Consider the following 25,714-nt stretch of genomic DNA (forward strand, 5'->3'; position numbering starts at 1 on the left):
GGTACAGGTTACTATGCAAGAGTCTTATACATTAAAACAAATTATGGTGAGTGGTGCACAGATCTAAATACTCTTATACTGAGAAGGCACGATGCATGTTGGTTTTTTAACTTCCGAAAGATTCTGAGATTAGCTGTGCGTACAAGCGATCGAATAGCACTGATTTTATCAGTATTTATATAACTATGTTTTGTTTGTGTCAGTCTGTGCTTGTTTGCTGAATTTATGTGTAGGAGCCTGAGGCGGGTTGAGATCTAGCTCCAATGTTCAAATTTCAATCTCGCCTTAGGCCTAGTAGCTGTTGAATTAGGGAGACCGAATAAGTCAGTCACGGTGCGACTATATTTTTTTTTAATTCGATTTATTTAATTAAAAACTCTTCACGTCCTGTACCGCACGACTTTGTTACTATACTTAGGAATGACCTCACAGGACGGAAGCGCTCTCTGTGCTTGAAAACCACATTTAGGTCACTTCCTTTGTAAACAAGCACATAGCTGCTCCGCGGTTCGTTCGTTTGGTGAACGTTTTGGTAGTTTGCAATGGATTTGTATTGATTTTTTTTTCACGGAGATTTTGGGACCATCTCTGGTGATGCTGATACAGTCAGTAAAGACAAATTTGGGGATATTATCGACGAATACACCACTAAACAGTTCCGACGCTTACATGGAACGAAGAAGAAAACTCACGTGACCGCAACGACGCCTCTCATTGGCTGCGTACTTTTTTCGAGGAAAACTATCGTCTGCAACACAGCTTCGCGTATGTTCTTCGACTGACGCGTCCGACGCTTCTGCGATAAGTTCAGCGATTATCGATTTAAACAATGGCATACCACTGTCCGATGATTGATTGTGGCAACGGAAGCTACCGTCTTGAAAAATGGAAAGCGAAACTTTGCCAAATTCACCAGGTTTCACACGAGTCTGTGGATTGTTCATGCCAACCACCGTTCAGGTAAGCGCAACACTGAAAACGTTCTTCATAAACTTATTATTTTATTGCCTGACATGCGTGCGATTTAATGGGTTTTTTCTGCAAATTATATAGCATGATTACAAAACCGAATAGCTAGACCTGCATTTTTACTGCTTTTAACACAAGAAAAAACTACACACTGCACGAAAGACTCGTGTTTGAATCTGCCGTGCATGAGGTCAAAACAAGAAGTTTACTGACATTACATTTTGGTTCTCTCTGTCTGCTTGTTTCCATTTCTTGTTTTTTGTGTGGTATTAATTCATGTTGTTGGAACATGGCTGTGATCAAAAAGTAATTAAAAACTGCTTTGCAGAGCCATAAATAGTTACATGTGTCTGTTTTCAACAGCTTGCATCCGCTTCCAACACGCAAGAAGAAACCATCACAACGGGATAAGTGGATTCGACTGATCAGCCGTGAAGACACAACAGCAGACGGGAGACACAAGCTTTTTTCACCTGCGAAAGATGCAAGAGTTTGTTCTCGACACTTTCTTGATGGCAACCCAACTGCAGAGAACCCCTTCCCAACAGAAAACTTGGGATACCCTGGATTTCAACACAAAGTAATTTATTTTTATTTTAATAACCTTCTTTTCATATTTGTTGTGTGTATGCAAAAAAGGAAGGTGTGGAATGTACTTGTTCACACATGCTGTTCCTCGTAACATATGTGTCTGTCTGTGCCTTACAACTTGAGTGATTTGACTCTTCTTCTTTAAGTGTGTTCTGAAAACTGAACAAATCAAGACAGGAACCCAAACGAACAACATGTGGAGAGCCCTGCATGAAGATATAATAGTTTTTTATTTTAATACTACTGTACCATAATTAATAATTGTATGAACACTGGGAATGTTTCAGGCTGCCAGAGTGTTAAGAGACATCCCCCAACCAGACCACGAGCTAGGCAGAAGAAAACGGGCAAGGCGAGATCTGGAATCCCAGTTTGAGGCGTGCCAGGCCCAAGGATCATCAAGGGAGATGGATGGAGCAGCCAGTGGATTGCCAGAAGAGTGTGACTCTGGCCCTGAGCAAGATCCATTCGCTACAGAAAAATGTCTGGGTGCACATGTTTTTGCTTTTTATTTGTTGATGGTTTTTTTTATAAACCGTTGCCGACATATGTACAGACGTTATGCACACAGTCTTGTTGCAATTGTTAAGCTGACGAAGGAGAACAATAGACTCAAAAGGCAAGTGTGTGTGTTAAAACTTCAGATTGCAAACATGGCAAAGAAAAAGAACGCAGACAGGAAAAAGCCACGGTTATTCAGAAATCTGATTTCTCACAAAAACGTATCGTATTACACTGGTATGGCCACAACCAGTCTCTTCCGAAGAATTCATGGATTAGTTTCACCCTTTGTGACAAGAAGATGGCAGGGGAAAGTCAACCATTCCAAAAAGGCAAGAACATTTATCAATCAGCCAATGTGTTTTGGCCCTAAACGTTTTTTTTAGATAGTATTGATGAGATGTTGTTGGTGTTCCATGCGACTGAGACGAAGATTAGACCTTGAGGATCTGGCCTATCGGTTTTGCATATCATCTTGTCTGGCAGGTAAGATTTTTTCATCTTGGGTATCAGCCTTAGCAGCCACACTTGGAAAGATGGTCTACCTCCCTGATGAAGTAAGTGTTCAGGCAAGCAAACCAAGGCGCTACAGAGACATGCCTCGTCTGATGGGAATTATTGATTGCACAGAGCTCTTCATACAAACTCTACAGGACATAAAATTCCAAAGTGCAACTTGGAGTGAGTACAAGCACCACAATACGATGAAGGTGTTGGTTTCTGTATTACCAAATAGTATGATTTCTTTTGTGTCGCGTGCCTTTGAAGGTAGGATGTCTGATAGAGCGGCCACTGAGGAGCCACAGTTTCTAAAAACAATACCCCCTGGCAGTACCCTTATGGCAGACAAAGGCTTTTCCATTGCTGATCTGTGTGAGCAGCAATCTTTGAGATTGGAGATTCCACCAGGCCGTAGGGGACAGACACAAATGCCTTCAGCAGCAGTGAGGAAAACTAAAAAAAATAGCAAATCGAAGGATCCTTGTAGAGCAAGTGATCAGACGACTCAAGACCTTCAGAATTCTAAGCAATGAGCTCCCTATTTCTGCTTTGCACAATATTGATGATGTAATCCTTGTTTGTGCAGCCTTGTGTAATTTCAAGATGTCAATCTACAGTGATTAGGCTCCACTGACAGCGAGTGTCCCTTGAACATTCCAATTCGTCACAAAATGTCCAGAATGGCACCATAAATGTACTAACGTCAGGTTTTGTGGAACAATTTTAAGCAGACACCAATTAGAGCTATTTTGTTTAGTTTTCTATTCCATTGCTAGATAGGTGAGTTACATAAACTATAAGACAAAACCATTGCTTGATTTCCCGGTACAGGTTTCTGTGCTGGATCACCTGCACTACTGTAAAACCTATATGATAAAATATATTTCATAACAGTGCCTGATACCCCTTCCTTATCAGTAACCAAATGATAGATAGAATAAGGGCGGTGAGTGTCGAGCCTGAATGCTGTACATAATTACCTTATCTTTTACCAAATAGTATCTAAAGCGCACTGAGCGTTCAATCCACACAATGAATGTTTGTTGCTTCTCTTTTTCTTGCATAAACTGTCATATTTTTTCTCGTTTCTTACACAGTTGGTACTTCCTCCAGCCTGTCTACCCAACCCAGCCTGCCATATCACAAGTGTTTCCCCAACGAGCCAGCCTGGGAGATTTGCATCATAAGGACAAGCTTTACCGGCCATATAGACCACCGAACCCGCGTAGGAAAAATATGTTATGGTGCTGTGCTTATGACAATCATCTACCATGAAATAAGCGTCAAGCAGTGGTTGATCGCCATTGAACTCAGACGGTCCTGCAGACATTATTCTACGTGAACAAGCCTCACGAAATTTGTTATTTAAACCTAACATTTTTAGCTTCTTGTACGGTTGTTGGTCTAGCCACCTTCTCCTTCCTATTTTCCCCTACTTTTGATGCTTCCCCCCAAAATACCCTATTTCCAATCAACTTTACTTATCTTTTATTCTCTTTTTCTAACTTCAAGGGAGACAATCATCACTAGGTCACTGTTTTTTTTCTCTTGCTATTTTTGCGCTGTCTTTACTCTTGTCTTGTACATTCCCTTTGATCTCACTAGGTCACTGGGTTTTTCTTGCTATTTTTGCGCTGTCTTTACGCTTGTCTTTTACATTCCCTTTGATCTCACTAGGTCACTGTTTTTTTCTTTCACAGAGTCAACTTTGTGTGCAGACTCTCTTCGGTGTCCGAACCTCCCCCCCGTGTACACTACATTGGGTGTGCACGTTAAAGATCCCACGATTGACAAAAGGGTCTTTCCTGGCAAAATTGCTTAGGCACAGTTAATAATTGTCTACCTATACCCGTGTGACTTGGAATAATAGGCCGTGAAAGGTAAATATGCGCCGAAATGGCTGCAATCTACTGGCCGTATAAAATTTCATCTCACACGGCATCATTGCAGAGCGCCTAGAACTGTACCCACGGAATATGCGCGATATAAGACTCATTGATTGATTGATTGTAATTGGTATCTCCACTGTAAATTGTTTTATTCTTTATTTTTTATTACTTCAATGGAGATAATCAACATTGTTTTTGTTTTCTCCACTGTATGTATGTAAATAACTGATACATTTAATGAATAAATATAGGTAGAGGAAAATAAATTTCACCACAGTGGCCAGGAGCAGCAACCTTTTAAATTCACTCTTTTTTTTAATTTATTTGTATGTTTCTCTTTTTTCTCCCTGCAATCTCTCTCCACTGCAGCTGCACTTTCCATAGAAATTCTAGTGACAAGGGAGTATATATGGTAATGGCAGACGGAAATCTACCTTGCTCTGTCTACCCTGCTACTAGTTTACATCACCAATGACCACTGACCTTTCAAACCACTAAACCTGTGACATATCACCCTCACTTTGTGATCTACTCCCTTTACACTGTTCCACGTTCCCTTTGCTCTCACTAGGTCAATGGGTTTTTCCCCGCTATTTTTGCGCTGTCTTTACTCTTGTCTTTTACATTCCCTTTGATCTCACTAGGTCACTGGGTTTTTTTTTGTCTCACTATTCATTTTTTGCGCTGTCTTTACGCTTGTCTTTTACATTCCCTTTCATCTCACTAGGTCATTGGGTTTTTTCTCGCTATTTTTGCGCTGTCTTTACTCTTGTCTTTTACATTCCGTTTGATCTCACTAGGTCACTGTTTTTTTTCTCTCGCTATTTTTGCGCTGTCTTTACTCTTGTCTTTTGCTTTGTTCTTCTCCTCCCACACACTCCAATGTTTCTCAGGTAATTGTGCGCCAGCTGTCCTAACCTTTAATTCCTGTCACTGGAATGAGTTAGCCTCTACCAGAGCAGTTGTCCGTGCCATACTTTTGCCCCCGATTAATTATATTATAAGCTCTTATTGTTTTTGTATGTATGTAAATAATTTAATAACTGATAAATGTAATGAAGGACTATAGGTAGAGTAAAATAAATGTTTCCAGAGTGGCCAACAGAAACCTTAAGCAATTTACTGGTTTGTTTTCATTTGTTTGAACTTTCCATTTCCTGTCCTGTGCAGGTGCACTTGCCATAACATGTTCCCATGAAAAAAATGTATGTTTGACTCAGATTTTTTTGTTTTGGTTGATGGTTGTATGACGCAATGTGATGAACAAAATCTGCCTTCTCCTACTATGTAATGGAGAAGGAGAGATAAGACAAAGTATTACAGCACAAGGTCAAACATATCAGCACTTGATAACAAAATACACACAATACAATCAGCTCAAAATTAACTTTACTGAAGTTGTTAAACATTATCACTAGCAGCAGTTCAAAGCTGATGACTTCATCCACTTGACAATGAACAACATATTGAGATTGAGAAGAAAGAAATCTAGTTATATAATACATACAAATAACACATGTAGTCCAGGAAAAGTCGATAACATTTGCGTACAGGGGAACATCCTTTTCAGAACTCAAAACAAAAATCTGATAAAATCCAATAAAATAAAAATATACGAAAATGGACATGAAAAAAACACTAGGCATATTCATTTGACAGCATTGTGATAATGTTGTTGATTGTATAGCCCATTATATGACTGAAAATGCCATTAATTTCCTCACATTATTCAACAGATTGAGTTAACATGATGTAGAGTGTATACAGTAGAACCTACAACAGACCAGCAATTCAATAAATTTCTGAGTCGAAGGCAAAATGTACAACAGCAAAATATGACTACAATCTGCTGTCTAGTGACAACATCTCTGAAAATCCACACATCAAAGGGAACCGACGCACTTTGGGCATTTCCAAATGTCTGCGTCATCTGGAACCTCCCCTTCTTTGATTCCTACGCAGCTGAAGTGGTACCACTGGGGGCAGTGATCACACTGTATGGAGAACTCTTTAAAATCCTGTGGATTTTCAGGGATGTCATCACCACAGCACCCACACAGGTACATAGGAGCAATCTTAGGTGTCGTCCTCTTTCTTTTAAGAACACGCCGCGGGGTGTATCTAACAACAGGGAGTTGAGGTAGGGAGGGGCCTGCAGGGAAAGAAGGCATAATGGTGGGTAAAGGGGGGGAAGATGAGGAGGAGGAGGGAAGATCAGCTGAACACACAGGATTCGTGGCCTTGAGAAGTTTGGGACCAACAAACCTGGTCCAAAACCATGTTAGCTTTTCACACATATCAGTCCAGAAGTTAGTGTCCTTGTTAACTTTCACAAAGATGTGACCATGCACAGAGTACACAAACAACATTGCAAATTCTGCACTTGTAAGAGCTATTTGACCTTGAATTTGACCAAAATAAACATGCCTTTCTTTCAACCTCATGTTGCCCTGGTTTAAATGAACATATGGAATGTTGTCTGCTGTGGGTACACAGTCAGCAACAGATATAGGACATTTAATCTCCACCACAAAATGTCCACAACAGGAGCAAGACACAAGGAGATCAGGACTGGCTCCAAGAAAGGGATGGTTTACAGACAGAAAAAGACCGCAATCTTTAAAAATACAATTAGTGTGGCTTTTTAGCAGCTCAATCTTTGCTGCCTCTTTTGCTGCAGGGTCTAATGCACGACCATGTCGCACAGCTGGCGTGTTTAGGTGCTTTTCTGTTATGAAGGAAGTTGCTAGCGGGTCGCCCATATCGTCGCTGACAGTAACCTGGTTATGCAGTCAAAGACTTGGTGTACACAATATCAAACTTCGAGGCAGTGATCCTACCAAGCCGCTGACTGTGCCAGCTGGATGAGGTCGCCTGACATCGGGTCTCAGTTTCAACAAGATCTCTGTCCTGTTCTGTTAATGCCATTGTCCCAACTAGTTCCTCCCCCGAAGTGCATCCTGCTGCTGACTGTATGAAAACGGGCGGCAGGATTTGATTACTTTGGGGAATAGGTGGTTGTGATGGCTGGCTCTTGGAGACAGGTGGAAGCCGCTTTCTGATTCTGACGAAAATACAATCAGGGGCTTCCTTCTGTTGCGCATGGACTCTGCATCTTGGAGTTCAGCTGCCTGATGTGGAGAAAAAGCAGTGTACCCATCTCTGACCTGCTTGTTAGCCCGCTTCTCCTCGTACGTTGTTTTGTTCCCGTACTTGTCTTTGGAAAGGAGGGTTTCACGGACAGCCTGTGGCTTCCTGCCAACAGGACCCTTTGGGATGATCCACTGGCAAGACACCTCTGTGGCGCTTTTCTACGTGACCCCACCCTTTACAGCTGCCTCCACACGAAAAAGCAGCCCGGCTACATGGTTGCAGGATCCGAGCAATCCAGAAGGACAGGTGCAGTAAGCCGCCTGGATCTCGCCTCCCACAGTGGTTTCACCTTTCTTTGAAACCATAACCCACACCTTGTATGGCTTCCGTGTGGACATAGACGGGTAGACACTGGCGGATAGGTAGCAGTTGGCAGAGGTGGTGCGGACTGGGTGATACTTGATTTTGCGGACCCTCTCGCAGGTGTAGTACCTGAAACATTTAAGAGAGGTGTACACATTACTTTAATGAACACACCGGCAGTGTAATTCCGAGTTATTATTTTTTTCCATGTGGTACTGGTACTGGTAGTCCTAGCCTTCCACTGCAAAGTACACAATATTAAACCTGAAAATTAATACTACTACAGTGGAACCCCCCTTTTAAGAGTAAGACCCTGTACAACAAAAATCTGAGAAAACCAAGTCATCAAAAGGAGGGAATCATATTATAAACTAAAACACAATAGAACTCACCTTTAAAACTTCATCTTTTTATAAGATGTTGATTTATTTTAGATAAACAACACGATAACAATCAAAATGTACTACTTAGTGTAACTTTATTTGCTGTCTTCGCCTTTATTGATTTTCTCTTTTTTTTAAGCTGACAAAGACATACGTCGAAACAGGTTCTATTTGTGTTTTTATTGTTTGTGTTTATGGTGAGTACATTTTCATTGTTATCTTCCTCTTATTCTCACATACAGGCTCTTGTTCCTGGCCAAATATCAAAATCTAAACCTACCTGCCAGCAAGTACTCGAGTAACTACAAGAAAGACTCTAGCCTGCCAGAAAATGTTGCATATATATTGCTGACAGTGACAGGCATAATTATAGTGTGTATTAAATACTAGTGTACTGCTTTTTCAGGTTTGAGTCATTCCCTGTTCATCAAAACCAAAATGTTGTTTGGCCTCAAAAACCATCTTGCATTTCAACTTGCAACTTGAACCCCTCTCTTTTTGATTTATTTAAAAAAAAAGTAGAGAGGTTTCCTACCTGTAAGCCTTTCCTTCTTTATACTCGTTGATGAGGCGATGCACGAGGTCGAGCTCACATGCAGCCGTCTGCTTCAGGTATTCACTAATGTCAGTGATGAAGACGCTCGGCCACAGGAATCGCCCATCTTGCTCCCCTTTACATCCAGTTGTGATGGCGAATGGATCAGGATAAAGCACCCCTTTCCACGCACTACTTCTTCTTGTACTCCTGAAGAAGCACCCTCTCTGCATTTTCTGCTTCATGGTCGACAGGAATCCCATCTTCCAAAGCAGCAAAAGCTCTACAACAAAAAGGCCTTGAGATCAAATCACAGTTTTTTGCACCTGTGGCAGGCATTCCCCTTCCCCCCTCATTACCATTATATGTAAACTTACGAGACACTCACTGAAACAGCCTGAGGTAATCTTAGCAGCTACACAAACCGGCAGTGGCAACTTAGAAATAGTATGCATGGCCATGTTTGTTGTACGGTTACTTAGTAAAACATGTCAGATTCAGTGAAAATAGAAAACTGTAGCCTACATTATATCACAACATCTAAGCATCACGAATGTAATTCTGCTTCTTAGTATTAGTAAGTAAGAGTACGTGTCCAGATCAACGGCACTTACTGACTTAATCGACTGAAAAGTATATTTGAAGAGAGAGCAACTGTTAGTGTTACTGGGCGGGAAACCGGTCTAAAGTTCCATTTGGAACAACACATCGCATCATTGAAAAGAGTAAATAACGAAGAAATAAAACTTACCTAGCTACAAGTTCCTCGTGTGCACCTTCCACACTTTTTTTCCGTACACACAAAAAGGCTTTTAATGCTTCAGTGCTCCACAGTCGCACCTTCTGGATGGAAATCTCGCTCAAATCGCACATGTTTCAAGTTGCTGAGAAGCTGGAAAGACGCTTCTTGTTTACTCGAAAAAAAATGCTGCGCATGCGCACTGTCGCAATGGCCGCGGAACTGTTTAGTGGTGTATTAGGGGCAGAACAAGTGCTGGGACTCGAAGCAGACAATCGCTTGACATTGAAATTGTAAGCTTAATGTAGTTTAGTTTCATCTCCCCCGTCGCGATATAACCTTCGTGGTTGAAAACGACGTTAAACACCAAATAAAGAAAGAAAGTTTCATCTCTTTGTTCCACCATCACCCAGCCGACGCGGCGACTTCCTGGCGTGGCCGTAAAGTCCGGTTACTCGATCACGTCGCTCTCTGCTCTGTGCATCGTCAAATATGTTCATGCTTTTCACCTGTTGCACGTGAGTGAGTGGAGACTCGGCTCCCCCATAATCATGGTCCAACAGGCATGCGAATCATTAATTCTGCTTTTTACACGATGAGTCTTCTTCTGTCAATTTAATGCATACTAGTTACAAATTAAAATGACAGTATGATTTCTTCATTAATTAACTACTCATAATGATAATACATACATGTATTATACGTGTATACTTTACATACATGTTTTATAACATAAAACCCATAAATGTCATGTCTGACACACACAGATACCCACTTTCTGGTCATTTTCATCAAATCCTTACGGTACTGAGGCTTAGCAATAGGGAAATGTGTTCAGGACGTGAAGAGTTATTTGACCGGGCGAAGCTGGACTGACTTTGGACTTATCATGTATTGGAGCCATTCTTCCGTTCTGGGGACGAAATCCGTCTGTTGAAAAAAAACCAACTACTGTTTGTGTTTTACTTTACCCATACACACGCACACGTTTTTGTTCCTCTTTTTTTCTCTTCATCCTCTTTTTGTTCTGTTTTCTTCTCCTGTCCACGACATTACTGCTTCCCCTCAAACCTATGATGTACTTTTTCCGTGCATGGTTTATCCCTGTCTCTTCCCAGAGACCAGGCAGTCCGGTTACAGTAGCTCGGGTACTTTGTATCTCCCCCAAACTCATCAACTTAAGTTCATTACAGACAAAATAATTAGCATAGCCGCTAATTGAACAGTGTATAGGCTCTCTTTTTCTTTTCTCTCCTCGACATTCAACCCATGGTCCCCCTCGACCACTACCATCTTTGACGCAATGTCACTGTCACAGTGTCAGAAAACTCACTGCCTTCTTCGGCATCATACAATTCATCATCTGACAGAGACTCGTCAGTGGTAAGACATAATGCATTCTCATCATACTCCAAGTCCAACTCCTTTGGATCAGACACACCTGAATGACAATGCTTCTCAATTAAAAATGTACACATGCTTTTATGTGAGTTAGGGAAGTATAAATAGAGAATACTATGTATGGCTTGCTGTGTCGTACCAGATTTTCATGAGTTGTTTTTTTAAATATTGAACTGCGAGCGAAAGCGAGCTATTCACTATTTTAAAAAGCAACGAGTGTAAATCTGGTACAAAACAGCAAGCCATGTAGTATTCTGTTTATCCTACATACTGTACTTACGTGTATTTTACTGAAAATGTCCTGCAGTCGAGGCAGCTAAATTGAAGACGCTTGTTTTGGAACCTCGATCTCTTCTAAAGCCTCGTGCAATCTATTACGTCAAAGCAAAGAAACGTCACTCTGAAAGTGTGGCTTGACGTGTTAGTTCTAAAAATTCATCGAAGGTAATTAGCGAGCGCAATCTTTTTTCTTCTATAATGACGTTTGTCTCGGTGACTTTGGCATCATAAGCAGTGGAAAAACAGGTCCCTGCCAGACTTGCTTGACATGACCTCATTTACATGATATACACACGTGTGATTTGAACGATTATTATCTCACGAGTGTCTCTCTCACGTATGTAGGATGATATTATTAATCAAATGAAAATTTACTAATAAAATGTTCTATTATGTCACTAGTGGAACCAGGAGGCCGAGGCCAGAGATTTAAAACAAGGGAGTACTTCCCACATTTCTCATACGGCCAAAGAATGGTGCAGGCTGCACTGGCTAAGAGTCTACCTGCCATACCATTGCCAGATGACACCAGCAATCATCCAGGTACAATGTAATCCCATTTTTATTTTGTTGAAAGGCAAGATTTAACCAGAAAGTAAGGAACTAACTCAGGGGTTCCACTTATTGCACACACAAAAGTATACGCAGTTTTCAGCCTCCGTACACATTTTCACCGACATGTTGCATTTTGTCACGCAAAATTACAATTGCACTCAAAACACTAAATAGCCACGAAGAGAGCACCTGAACTCCCACCTCTGATTCTCCCCACCCGCCTTGTTCATCACTGTTAACACTCGTGTACTTATCGCCAGAGGCCATAGTACCAGTGCTCTACCGAATTGAATCTTTATTCCTTAGGTCACTGCCACCGGCGATAGCCTTATGAATGACCAGCTCTACCGAAGAGGAAGATTGCATTACATTTCTTTGGGGGGGGGGGGGGGGGGGGGGGGTCATGAGTCACAGAATAAATAATTGATCCTGCTGTGTTCAGCAAAACAATGGTCTGCCTTATCACACATGCCATTAGTTTGGTGCACTGCCGATTCAGTTTACAGGCCAGGGGTGTCCGGGTCTACTCTGATTACATCGGACTGACCCACAGTGATTGTTTTTCAGGCTGAAATATCTTCCATTTAGCGCCATGCAAATAGTTCAGTTCCTCGCTTAGAGGCCTATTACCTGTACAGAGCCACTGCAAAACGCAAACAGACCGATCTGTCGTCGGAAAGTGAAAGAACAGAATCTGATGAAGGGACTTCTTTTAGTTACCTATCATCATCATGTCCAGTGATGGCGCTAGTACTTTTTTCAAACCGGTACGCAAACTTTTATGAAGCAAACAGTCCAGAAAAAAACGGTAGGCTGGTCATTGGAACCAGTTAGAATCCAGCTCAGAGTACTGGTTTTATAGTTTTGCCAGCGAAAAAAGACCGGTAGTTCTAAAAATCAACGGCAGCCAATTTTGTTCCGGGATTTTTTCGTTTCAACCGGTAAAATACCGGTAATTACCGGTTAACGCCAACACTGCATGTCTTCTCAATCGTAGTGAGAAAAACACACTTCTCCTTCGCGTTTTTTCCCCCAATTAAGTTTGTAATGGTACGCGTTTTCCCCGGCTCATACGCATTTTTTCAGTCATGTTGTGTATGCAAACGCAAAAAGCAAAAACCCAGTGGAACCCCTGACTAACTAACTGTTATGCAATACTTCTGGAGGGGTGATCACACTACAGTTAACACAGTTTAGTTATGACTAAGATATGTAGTTAAATTGCTATTCTGATACACATTGGAGAATTCAGGGTTATGATTTGATAGTCTCACATGTACATGGACCTATTTCGGTCATAAGGCCATATATGTCAACGGAAGCTGCTCAATATCCTATATATATATTTACAACAATAAAGCATGCTTCCTGTTTCATCACCGTGGATGAATTAAGTGCTTGCATGCACATACCTGGTCAGGTTTGCTTCTGTTACTGGTCGACAGACGATATAGTTTGTACAAAAACTAAATTCTTGCCGTCTATGAAATACATCCCTGGTAAAAATTCAATTCCTGCAACACACCTTGCAAAACTAGTAGCTGCAGTCTAGCAGACGGTCTTTCCAGTGCTTTGTAATGAATCGGCAATATTGCCTTTGCCTATGCAACGCTCATATATATGCAGATCCCAATCTGATGAATGGACTGACCCACAGTTAACAGAGAAAATAGAGGACCCACTAGAGAAAATGCTGAATTCTTGGGATGTAGTCTGATGATAGACGGAAGACAGACAATAGACAGAAGATAGATGGAAGACAGACAATAGTTGGAAGACAGATGGTAGATCGAAGACAGACAATAGACGGAAGACAGACGATAGACGGAAGACAGACGATAGATGGAAGACAGACAATAGACGGAAGATAGACGGAAGACAGACAATAGACGGAAGACAGACGATAGATGGAAGACAGACGATAGATAGAAGATAGACGGAAGACAGACAATAGACAGAAGACAGACAATAGATGGAACCCGTACGAAACGTTCTTATAAGAAATTGGACCCAATTTCATATAAGATTCTTATAAGAGTCTTGTATGACAATTTCATATATGTGGCTTATAGGTATTTTAAATGCAAATGAGGTAAATTCTTATAAGAAACTTATATGAATCATATATGAACCTATAACCTGAGCTCATATAGGTCTCTTATATGAATCTTATATTCTCTTATAAGAAAGCTATAGGTCTCTTATATGAAATGTTCATATATGAGACTTATAAGAATCTTATATGAAACCTACATCTCCCTTATAGGATTCTTTTATGTCTCATATATGATATTTGTATGTCTCATACTAGACACACGACCTTGACCTACATTTGTGTTTACAACGGAAATAACACCTGCTTAACCCAATTTAACTGTCTTGACTTTGAATTATAATGAATCCAACTGCAAAATACCTTTTGGTTCAGTATATATACATATCTTTACTGAAGTTGTGTTTATTTTGAGGGCAAAAACAAACAGATCTCTAAATCACTGGTCACAAGAAGAGGAGTAAGACATGCATTGTCCTCTTCAAATCCAATACTTTGAAATTTGAAATTATGAACAAGAAACAACAAACAAGTTACAGCCACAAATAATTTTCTTGAATATGCACAGCTGTCACAGTTTCTTGTTGCTTGAACCAAAGTAGTGCTGGTAAACATGATTTGATCACCTGATGCAGAACCAGAACTGTAAAGTAAAACAGATAATGGAGGGAAATTCTGGATTTTGAATAAAAACACAAACCTGTCAGTGTCAAGCTGTTGGGTTGGTTGGGCTGCCAGCCACCCACAAACATCAGCATGACATAAACATTCTCTTCACATATTCATACATCAAGTCCAATTATTTCTGTAAGAACTTTGCATTTTAGTCCTGCTCTTTCACTGATTTTCTGCTAAACATCCTCACAGAGCTGCTGTCACAAAGATGGCCGTTCAGTCAGGGGGAGATAATGCTCAAGGCAAACCATCCACTTCCTGTTCATATATGAAACATATATGAAAGCCAGTATTGCCAGTAATTCAGCATTGTCCAATATTTTTTCTAAGTCCTGAATTCTCCTATGCAGAAACTAAGTGATGATTCATATAAGAGTCATATAAGATTCATATAAGAAACATTTAAGAGAACTACAGGTTTCTGGAAGTGCAGGTTCTCATATATGATTCATATATGATTCTTATATGAATTGGGGTCTTTTTCATATAAGAGACTTATAAGAAACCTATTCCTACAACTGACATACATAGCTTTTTACTTGTCATATATGAAACTTATATGTTTCTTATAAGAAACTTATAGGTTTCTTATATGTCTCTTATATGTTCATATATGTTCATTTCGTACGGGAAGACAGACAATAGACGGAAGACAGACAATAGATGGAAGACAGACGGAAGACATACAATAGACGGAAGACAGACGGTAGATGGAAGACAGACGATAGACGGAAGACAGACAATAGATGGAAGACAGACGGAAGACATACAATAGACGGAAGACAGACGGTAGATGGAAGACAGACGATAGACGGAAGACAGACGATGTAGTCTGACGATAGACGATACATATATATACGGAGTTCAACCAGTATTTGGCTTCAGCTTGATTCAGGAACAAGAGGGCGACTGCAACTGAGTCGCATGTATAGACAAACCATAATGCCTTTCTCCAGTCCAGTCTATGAAATAGGACTTACAGCTGATCTAGCTGGACTCTACGCAAGCTTCAGTACGAATGAAGTAAAATCTCCCATATCAAATTTATTATACACAAATATGAAAACAGTTAACTAGACTGTTCTAACTGTAAACCAACGTAAAGGGGAAATATGAAGCTCAAAAACAGGTTAAGTCCCAAGCATCATGCAACCACAGGCGCTTTCTGTCTGTCTTTCCTACAGTTGACTGCAGCTTCGAACCACAGGCGCTTGTGACAGAGGACTCTATAAGCAGCCATCACTCAGTTGACTCCCAAATGGTGAGTTTTTATAGAGTAGATTATTTGTTGCCCTGTCTGAAGATATTTTGTTTTTGCGATTTGATTTGTTAAATGTTTGACCTGCATTACTTGTGAGTTTCCTGTGATGACCAAGGCAATGAAATATGTTTGCTATCTGCAGTCTATGTTCTTTTGCCTCTGAAAAACATGCATCAGAGTTGTGCATTCTTTTTCAGCAACTGGTTCTTTTTCTCAGACAAAATAAGGCATTTATAATGAAAAAAGAACAAAAATATACGGTCGAAACAGATCACCAACAAAGGCTAACAAGTTCAGTTGAGTTGCCAGTTGGAAGGAACAGCGAAGAATGTCCCAGTTACTTCCTCAGTCGTACTCTTTTTGATTGTTCGATTTGGCAATTCTGAATGATGGCAGGAACTGAAGTGCGCCAGGCAGTATCAGCGAAGTCCTCTGGCTCATTTTCTGTGCCCACGAAAGCTTCCAGGTAGGCTATTTGTCGGTATCGGCGGACTGCATAATAATGTTGTCGAAGCTCAGTCTCGCTTACGACGCATCCAAAATGGCATCCTCCGACGGTGCTGTGACTGTGTGAAAGATGTCTTCAAATCACTTAGCACATTTGAAAAAATCCTATGTAACAAGCTGACCAGGATTGAGATAATCGGAAAACGTGGCCGAATTGTCCCAATTCTCATGACTGCACAGGTGAAAGCAGCTGTGGAACTGCTTGTGCAAAAAAGGGATGATGCTGGTGTCAGCGGCTCCAACAAATTTGTGTTTTCTTGCTCATTCTTTCAGTCGGAGGGGCACATTCGGGGATCTGACACGCTTCGAAAGTTTGTGACATCAGCGCAGTTGGCAGAGCCACAGTTCATCACATCTACTTCACTTCGAAAGCAGGTTGCTACTCTGTCCCAGATAGTCAGTTTGAAGGACAACGAGCTGGATGCCCTTGCTCAGTTTATGGGACACCGCGAGTACTACCGCCTCCCATCAGACATGATGCAGTTGGCCAAAGTCAGCAAATTACTCCTTGCCCTTGAAAAGGGGAAGCTGCAAGACCACCAGCGCTGCACCCTGGATGAGATGGAAGTGGCTGAAGATGAAGCCATCACCTCGGATGAGGAGGCAGGTATGTGTGACATTTTGAACATGAATTCCTTTTCCCGCAGTGGGGCACTGCGGTTATGAAATTAAAGGCCCCTCCTGTTTTTGGAACCGCAGGAGCTTTCTAGTTTGCTGTTAGGTAGATTTTTGGTTCCTCTTTCCTGTCATGCTCTCTTTTTCTTCATGAATTCTTTTCTTTTTTCTGCCTTCTTGCTCATTCACCTGTATTTTTTCCAAAAATCTCTTCTCTTGCCGCTTGTCTCGCGATTCATGTATAGTTTAATCTGTTAGTGTTCTGATGTAAGTCCAGCAGTAGATAGGTTAAGCCTATTTTAACATACTGGAAACTGGTAATCTTCCAGTAGGTATTAATTTAGTTTTACTAAAGCCTGCTGGGACACAAGTAATGGGTTAGTGCATTTGTAAACAGGAATCGCTTGACAAGTGGCCCCCTTCATCCCCCCCTTCCTCGTCCTGATATGGCTCTGCGTAGTCGGCTGGACGTTAAGCAACAAATAAACAAACAAACATGAATTCCTTTGCTCTTTTTGCACAAAATGAACACAGCTAGACTATCCCTAAATCTAGTATTGTAATAACCTTTTTTTTGTATTCTTAAATTCATCTTCTTCTCCTTCTGCTTCTTCTGCCTCTTCTTCTTCTTCTAAATTGGGGGGCTGGGATGGCTCATTCGGTACACAGCGTGGACTACATATAGTTCCTCTGACTCTCATAGTCACAGGTTTGAATCCCGGTCTCCCTCTCTCTGGTATCGCCTTTGTTGTGGCTAGTGACATTGAACCACCAATACAATTTTATTTCAATCAATCAATATGAGGCTTATATCGCGCGTATTCCGTGGGTACAGTTCTAAGCGCAGGGATTTTTTTTCTTTTCAATTTTTATTCAAGGCGCAGGGATTTATTTATGCCGTGTGAGATGGAATTTTTTTACACAATACATCACGCATTCACATCGGCCAGCAGATCGCAGCCATTTCGGCGCATATCCTACTTTTCACGGCCTATTATTGCAAGTCACACGGGTATTTTGGTGGACATTTTTATCTATGCCTATACAATTTTGCCAGGAAAGACCCTTTTGTCAATCGTGGGATCTTTTACGTGCACACCCCAATGTAGTGTACACTAAGTGTATTTGTTTTAAATCTAAATTGAGAACGTTCATACTTCAATGCACACTACAATGTGATATATTGTGCTAACATTAATTTGCATTACACAATAAAGCAAACATTAATACTACGGTACTTACTACATAAACTTTTGTACTTGCGATCTAGGATTTTATCTATTCTATCATATTGTAACTATTATTTACAGAATTTGTTGAAAAGGGTCACAGCCCTATTCCAGAACGATCTGCATCAGGAAGGTTCGCAACAAAAGACTCTTTGGCACCGCCACATAACCAGCCCTCTCCGCCTATGCATCAACCTTGTCCTGCTACAGCTGCACCTGACAGTAAGTCTTCTTCTTCTGTGTACGCATGCTATCAACTACAGTACTGCAAGCACTCCCAGTTTCGGATAAAAACAAATGCGATTGGTCACTTTGGCAGAAATAACAACTGTGAACAGAATGTTGATAGTAAAAGAAAGTAAGGAAGCAGGAAAGATGAGCCGGTGCCTACCTAACAGCAAACTAGATAGCTCCTGGTGTTCAAAAACAGGAGGGGCCCTTAATTTAAGTCCGCAGCGCTCCACTGCAGTAGGTGACAGTAAGGGACAATATGGGCTGAATCCATCCCATCTACATGGTGTTGGAGTGGGGACAGGACATATTTGAATGGCGATGTCGCTGTTCAGTGTCTGAAAGTCTCTTAAGTTTGTAGTTGCAAACATGACTTTTCTTTCTCTCTCCCCCCCCCCCCCCCCTCCTCACTCCCACAAAGTAACATAGTAGATTTAATTTCTTATTTGTAGCTGCCATTCCATGTAAAAGTGAATACATTTACTTATTTAGTGTAAACTTGTCACCCTGGCATGAGGTAATATGACCGGCACGGTTGGCCTAGTGGTAAGGCGTCCGCCCCTTGATCGGGAGGTTGTGGGTTCGAACCCCGGCCGGGTCATACCTAAGACTTTAAAATTGGCAATCTAGTGGCTGCTCCGCCTGGCGTCTGGCATTATGGGGTTAGTGCTAGGACTGGTTGGTCCGGTGTCAGAATAATGTGACTGGGTGAGACATGAAGCCTGTGCTGCGACTTCTGTCTTGTGTGTGGCGCACGTTATATGTCAAAGCAGCACCGCCCTGATATGGCCCTTCATGGTCGGCTGGGCGTTAAGCAAACAAACAAACAAAAAATGAGGTAATATCACAAGGGTTATTCATGTTTTTGTATTTGTCAGATTCTGCTGATGATGAGGAAGCACCAGAAATCCAAAGGAAGTTTCAACGGTGTGCTGCTGACAGCAGTGCATGCTCAAACAGTTCAGTATATATCTTTCTCCTTAGTCAACCAATTTTCCATGGGGGCGCGACTGGAGATGGATGAAGGTCAGGGGGTTCCTGTGTTCGAGTGGGAACAGCTTGAATTTAACTCACAGAGTTGTTTGTGTCCAACACGCTTGTCGGAGGTGTTTTTTTACGGCGTCAATGTTGGGGGGTGGGTGGGGGTTAAGGATGAGGGGTAGAACTGCATTCGTTGATGCATTTGATTGTCTTACATCTGAAATGTATTTGTACCTTTGAAGAATAGTTCATTCCTGTACACTCATAACACCGAACACACGTTTATTTATTTTGAACATAACATAATTAATACAATAAATAATTAATTATAATTTTATTATGTCCCCAGGCGAGCCCCCTTCCTCCTGGACATTCTCTCCTGTTGGTGTGGCAATGATGAACACAAGATGCAGTGTATTCACACAGATCACTTCTCCTTCAGCGTCATCTAACGAAAGTAAGCTTTATTGCATATAAATTAATTTAGAAACATGCTGGCGTCACCCCCCCGCGGGTTAGGGGGAGTCCCATATTGGTTGGGACTAGAAAGAATTTACCCGATGCTACCCAGCATGTCGTAAGAGGCGACTAACGGTTCTGTTTCTTCTCTTCTTTTGTCTTATTTCTGCCTTACCAGTCCTTTCACCTATATTTCCTTCCAAGAAAACTCTCCCTACTATTCCCTGCAGTTTTCCAATTCTTTTCTTGTTGTCTTATTTCTACCTGACTGGATCCATCACCTTTATTTCACTTACTAAAAGTCTTCTTTTCCACATCCTTATTTCTCTGCACCCCGCATGTCGTATGAGGCGACTAACGGATTCTGTTTCTCCTTTAACCCTTGTTAAGTGGTTCTTGTATAGAATACTAGATGATTACCCGGTTCGCCGGGAAGAAGTAGAGCCGAATACCCGGCCGTCGCCGGGGACCCGGCTTTGCCGGGTGTACGCCGGCATCGCCGGCGCACGAAGGAAGGGAGATCTAAAAATAGTAACGTGCAGTGACCTTCTAAATATAAACGTACAAACGGGAATATCGATTGACGCCAGCGCACGAAGGAAGGGAGATCTAAAAATAGTAACGTGCAGTGAAAAACGAAAATCGGTTAAGCGCTGCGCGCTGAGAGCACGTGTTGAAATATCTCATCGATCAGGTTGTGTCCGGGGTCTCTGTCAATAAGCCCACCAAATTTGAAGCAGATCCATCGAGAACTTTGGCCGTGCATGGCGATCAATCACACACACACACACACACACACACACAGACAGACACAAGTCGTATATATATATAGATAGTCAATGTTTGTAAAGATTATAGTCAAGCAGTATGTAAGAAATGTTTAGTCCTTTGTACTGGAAACTTGCATTCTCCCAGTAAGGTCATATATTGTACTACGTTGCAAGCCCCTGGAGCAATTTTTTGATTAGTGCTTTTGTGAACAAGAAACACTTAACAAGTGGCTCCCTCCCATCTCCACCCTTTCCCCTATCTCATCTCCCCCTTTCCCTCGTCGCGATATAACCTTCGTGGTTGAAAACGACGTTAAACACCAAATAAAGAAAGAAAGAAATGCTGGCGTCATGTACGGACGATTAACTAAGCGCCCATTACCTAGTTGTTGAATGGCCGCATTCCATAGTGGAAACTCTTGTGTTTAGTTATTTGACAACGAAATTGATATTTAAAAGCATATGTCTTTTAGCTGTTGTTCTTTTTTTGCTATTTTGCATAATCTATCAAATGATTTGAAATAAAGATAAGCCAGCTGAGAAAATCTATCATCTTTTTTTTTCCCCAAGGTTCAACTGACAATGAGTACCTACCTGAACAGTGGAGCCATTCCAAACCAAAGAAGCTCAAATCAAAGGCAACGCGCAACAGTGAGTGGAAACATAATCATTGTATTTATACCTCTTCTTTCTCTTTGTGAACTGAGCTTTAAGGAGCTGACTCAATCCACACAAAAGTTATTCCTTTAAAGTAGAACAAAACCAGTAAACTAGATAGTTATTGTGTTTTTGAGTAAGGTAATATCCTTCTCTGAAGCACTTGGAAGGAAAAATAGAGCCTGTTCATAACGTGTTAACTGTTAATCTAACTAGGAGCGTATAGTTATTGTGTTTTTGAGTACGGTAATACCCTTCTCTAAAGCACTTGGAAGGAAACATAGAGTATGTTCACAGACCTGTTTACCCTCCCGGAATTATTACGGATTTAGGGTCTAAATTCCGGTATTACGGAAATCTACCGGAAATTCCGGTCACGAGAACCATTTCCGTGTGTGAAAATTTAAAGTCGAAATTGTAGTACTAGTAGTCACCGGGATTTTGATTTCCCGGAAACCCTTTTAGCTCAAGGCCGACCGGAACAGCCTTGTCTGCGCATGTGCAAAAACAAGGTATTTGTCGGTCAACGCGTGGTTTTTGTGCATTCGGTCCGATCGACATGGGTCGTAAGCGTAAGGCCGATCTCTCTGGGGACAAAATGCCAACCAAAAAAGCTCAAGTTGTACAGGAATATCGGCAAAACTATCAAGTCAAGTGGCAGTGTCTGGCGAAGTCTAAGAAGAGCGAATCACTTGCATTTTGGTGATCGAATTGAGATCAGTGCAACAACAAAGCTAGTCAGTCATGAGTCACTGCAGTCGTTCGTCCGCGAACCAAGCGAACGTGTCCCGAGGTTAGACGCAGCATTAGTTTATTTACAAAATGCAGTACACAAATGAACATGGAAACAAACAAATTGTGTTTGGCAAAACATGAGCCTGCTTCGCATCGAGTTTATTTGACCAGTATGTCTGTGCTTCGACATTATCTCTTGCTACGGTCAGTGACTTGTGCTGTTGCCGGAATTTGAAAGTCTTTTTGAGTCTAAAAGTGATCTCCATTAATCTTTCTCCAATATAGCAAAGATCACAGTTCTTTGAATTGAAAAACTTTAAAGAAAATCTTTAAATAAAATGAACGAGCCGGTCCACAAAAAAAAAAGGTAGCTTCTGGAGAGTGTTTTTATGACTGGTTTTAATGCAGGATGTAAACAGGTCTGTGTTCATAACGAGTTAACTGTTAATCTAACTAGGAGCGGCATTTTGTCAAAGAGCAGTTCAAATCCGTACGTGCTTTAACATATCAAAATGGCCTTCTGCTGTCGCTCAGTTTTCTTGATTCAAAACTAAGCAGTAAATTGTATAATTATTTAAAAATGAATAAATAAGTGGATCAGTTAACAAGTGCAATGGCTAACTGACCTGCCACTTCTCATGCCCATTCGTGGCTTCTGTCCCATGCTTTGAAAATGAATGTGTACAGGGTCTGTAATTCCGGTTTTAATTTAGATTTGAAATCTTTTGTAATTGATGGATTACGCCCACATACACTTCCGTGTATTAGAGGCGGGGACGGGAGTCCCAGGAATTGGAAAAAAGAGGAGGTACTATATCTAACTTACATTGAACAACCAAAATGTAAGCAGCACTAAGATTGACAGTGAAAATGTGACAGTTTTAGTGTACTAGCTTTAGTGCCACGAAGAAGAATCAGAACAAATGTTGACTCGGGAAAATAAATGTCCATGCCCAATCAAGATTCGAAATAGAGACACTGAGATCACGAGTTGTCGGCCTAGACCACCAGACTACCCGGCGCTCATATTGAGTTGGCATGATTGTTCCTTATAAAGTTTTAATCCGATAACATATTTAACCTTTGTATCTCCGGTAATAGGTCTTGTGATATCTGTGTCCACAAAGGTTCAAGCCAGCCATGTCGACTGTGGTTGGAGGAGGAGGTGAAGGCAGTGGAGGCTCATTTGTTAAAATATATCGCCACGCAAGTGCTGCCAAGAAAAGAGGATATCCAGAAGTGCCTTCAGGCTGAAGAGACTCTGATAATTCGTACCTGGCTACACGTCAAGAACTATACATGTACGAAACAGGATTACTGCTTTGCAAAGAAATCAGCGAAACTAAATAATGTTCAGCTTTTCAGCTACTGATCATCTTTCCAATGTTGTTGCTGATCACTACCACTAAGTGGATATATATCTAGTGCAGGTTTGTGTCTTGAGCTGTACTGGACAATGATTTACACATTTATCTTTATTTGTTTTTATTAATTTTGACTATGAGCACACTGGTGGTTGTGTTTTATGTTAAATGATTTATTTAGTATGTGTTTATGCAAATCATTTTTGGCATTTTGAATAAGCTAGATGTGACCTTTCTTAGCACTGATCCAAAGGTCAGTTTAATATGCGGTCAAAACAATGATGGTGGAGGCAGTTGGCTATTTTTAATTCATTTGCATAGCAAAAACGAGGCTATATATGTATTGACAACTGACCACCTATTGAACACTCAAAACTTTTCAAATAATGGAAGCTTTCATGATAAAAACTCGTCTTGGTTATGAAACCTATGAACACTTATAAAATGCATGTGATTACATCAGCAAAACAAAACAAAATATAAGCAAGTGAGTCATATTCTTTGTGGCTTTGCCCTTGTTTAACTGTATTATCATTATTTATTATCATGAACACAGACTACCATAAGGTCCGCTCCCCCCCCCCCCCCCCCCCCCGCGGGTTAGGGGGAAGAATTTACCCGATGCTCCCCAGCATGTCGTAAGAGGCAACTAACGGATTCTGTTTCTCCTTTTACCCTTGTTAAGTGTTTCTTGTATAGAATATAGTCAATGTTTGTAAAGATTTTAGTCAAGCAGTATGTAAGAAATGTTAAGTCCTTTGTACTAGAAACTTGCATTCTCCCAGTAAGGTCATATATTGTACTACGTTGCTAGCCCCTGGAGCAATTTTTTTATTAGTGCTTTTGTCTTCTTCTTCTTGTCGTTCGCCAATGTTAAACTTGGAGTCCAGCTCTGGTAGTGCTTTTGTGAACAAGAAACAATTAACAAGTGGCTCTATCCCATCATCCCCCCCCCCCCCCCCCTTTCCCCGTCGCGATATAACGTTGAACGGTTGAAAACGACGTTAAACACCAAATAAAGTAAAGATAAGGTCCGCTATTAGGAAAGTCAAAACAATCAAAGTGTCATATGCACTTTGTCATCGTGTGTGACATTTTATTGAGAGAGAAACAGAATCCGTTAGTCGCCTCTTACGACATGCTGGGGAGCATCGGGTAAATTCTTCCCCCTAACCCGCAGGGGGCGTACAGTACTTCTTTGGGATAACAAGGGTAAGGATTGCTCTAATTAAGGTTGGCTGAGCAATATATAACAGCAATTTCGCTCAAATCGGCCAAAAACAAGGCCCGAAGGCATCGTAGGCATAGCCGTTTTAACTTTATTATCATTATTATTTATTATCGTGACCACAAACTACCATAAGGTCCGCTAGTAGGAAAGTCAAAACAATCATAACGTATCATAAACACTGGGTCATCGTGTGATCATTATTATTTATTATCGTGACCACAAACTACCATACGGTCCGCTAGTAGGAAAGTCAAAACAATCATAACGTATCATAAACACTGGGTCATCGTGTGTGACATTTCAATGTCAACACAATGATAGTGGTGTTTCACATGTAATGATTGATTTCGATTTTAAGTGCTCTATCCCTTCTCCCCCCCTTTCCCCGTCGCGATATAACCTGCGTGGTTGAAAACGACGTTAAACACCAAATAAAGAAATAAAGAATAAAGAAAGATTTTGAGTGTATATAAAGTGTATTTATGGTACATTTACTTTTGGCTCTTTAGATCAGCTTAATTTGGTATTTCATGGGCATCGGTCAAAAGGTCACTTCAGCATGTGCTGTCAAAACAACGATGGTGGAGGCAAATGGCCTATTTTAACAGGATGTTTGAAGATTTGCTTTTTCAATTTTGTTTGAGAGACAAGAAGTTGGAAAATAGTTTTATTGTATGTTTCTTTGTCACCTGGGGCAAAATTATTCAATCGTCGCTATACGTTTGTTGGAAGCTATAATACAAAGGATAAATTGGCAGTTTTCTTACTTTCTGTTAGAAACAAAAGTATATTTTTCATTTGTTGCAATTGAAAAAGCATAGACCTTACTAAAGATGCTGCTAGTTGTTTTGATTGTGTGGACTATTCAGTGGAGTGTTTTAAATAATCTGTATATATATATATATATATATATATATATACTTATACAAATGGGAGTTGGGGCGAACTTGTGTCGCCCTAATATATGAAAATTATGTACTTAGGTGATAGGGCGACGAAAAACGCGTCGCCCTATTGTTTCAGCCCCCATTTGCCTCCCTTGTCTTGATATTCCCCTATCCACTGCGCCATCGCGAACCCCTTCCCATGAACAAACCGGGAAACAGTTTGGAGCTGTTCTTGGATCCATTATAATAGAGATATATGC

At 41.0% G+C, this 25,714-nt stretch overlaps 4 protein-coding genes across 7 annotated transcripts in view; 2 read left to right on the forward strand and 2 right to left on the reverse strand.

Annotated features, from left to right (window-relative positions):
- The window catches only part of LOC138954387 (uncharacterized), a 25,860-nt gene extending 358 nt beyond the window's left edge, over positions 1-25,502 (forward strand). The window contains exons 1-9 of one of the 4 annotated variants that reach the window (XM_070326250.1): positions 9,801-9,857; positions 11,647-11,787; positions 15,712-15,788; positions 16,569-16,902; positions 18,221-18,361; positions 19,249-19,329; positions 19,701-19,808; positions 21,151-21,231; positions 23,100-25,501. In XM_070326250.1, coding sequence (XP_070182351.1) covers positions 11,718-11,787; positions 15,712-15,788; positions 16,569-16,902; positions 18,221-18,361; positions 19,249-19,329; positions 19,701-19,808; positions 21,151-21,231; positions 23,100-23,344 — 1,137 coding nt within the window. In that variant the 5' untranslated portion in view covers positions 9,801-9,857; positions 11,647-11,717 and the 3' untranslated portion in view covers positions 23,345-25,501. The other 3 variants (XM_070326251.1, XM_070326248.1, XM_070326249.1) reach the window with 3 other exon arrangements.
- LOC138954391 (uncharacterized) overlaps positions 1-25,714 on the reverse strand; it is an 81,517-nt gene that overhangs the window by 7,377 nt on the left and 48,426 nt on the right. The window lies entirely within an intron of this gene.
- LOC138954386 (uncharacterized) lies at positions 630-2,447 on the forward strand. The gene is made up of 3 exons (XM_070326247.1): positions 630-960; positions 1,333-1,549; positions 1,848-2,447. Exons 1-3 carry the CDS (start codon positions 830-832, stop codon positions 2,445-2,447), a joined length of 948 nt encoding a protein of 315 aa, XP_070182348.1. The 5' UTR covers positions 630-829.
- Positions 6,065-9,088, reverse strand: LOC138954390 (uncharacterized). The gene is made up of 3 exons (XM_070326253.1): positions 8,826-9,088; positions 7,784-8,036; positions 6,065-7,231 (listed from the first exon to the last, which is right to left on the reverse strand). The coding sequence occupies exons 1-3, from the start codon at positions 9,086-9,088 to the stop codon at positions 6,335-6,337; spliced, it is 1,413 nt and encodes a 470-aa protein (XP_070182354.1). The 3' UTR covers positions 6,065-6,334.

Source organism: Littorina saxatilis, unplaced genomic scaffold, assembly GCF_037325665.1.
Source record: "Littorina saxatilis isolate snail1 unplaced genomic scaffold, US_GU_Lsax_2.0 scaffold_388, whole genome shotgun sequence".
NCBI lineage: Eukaryota > Metazoa > Mollusca > Gastropoda > Littorinimorpha > Littorinidae > Littorina > Littorina saxatilis.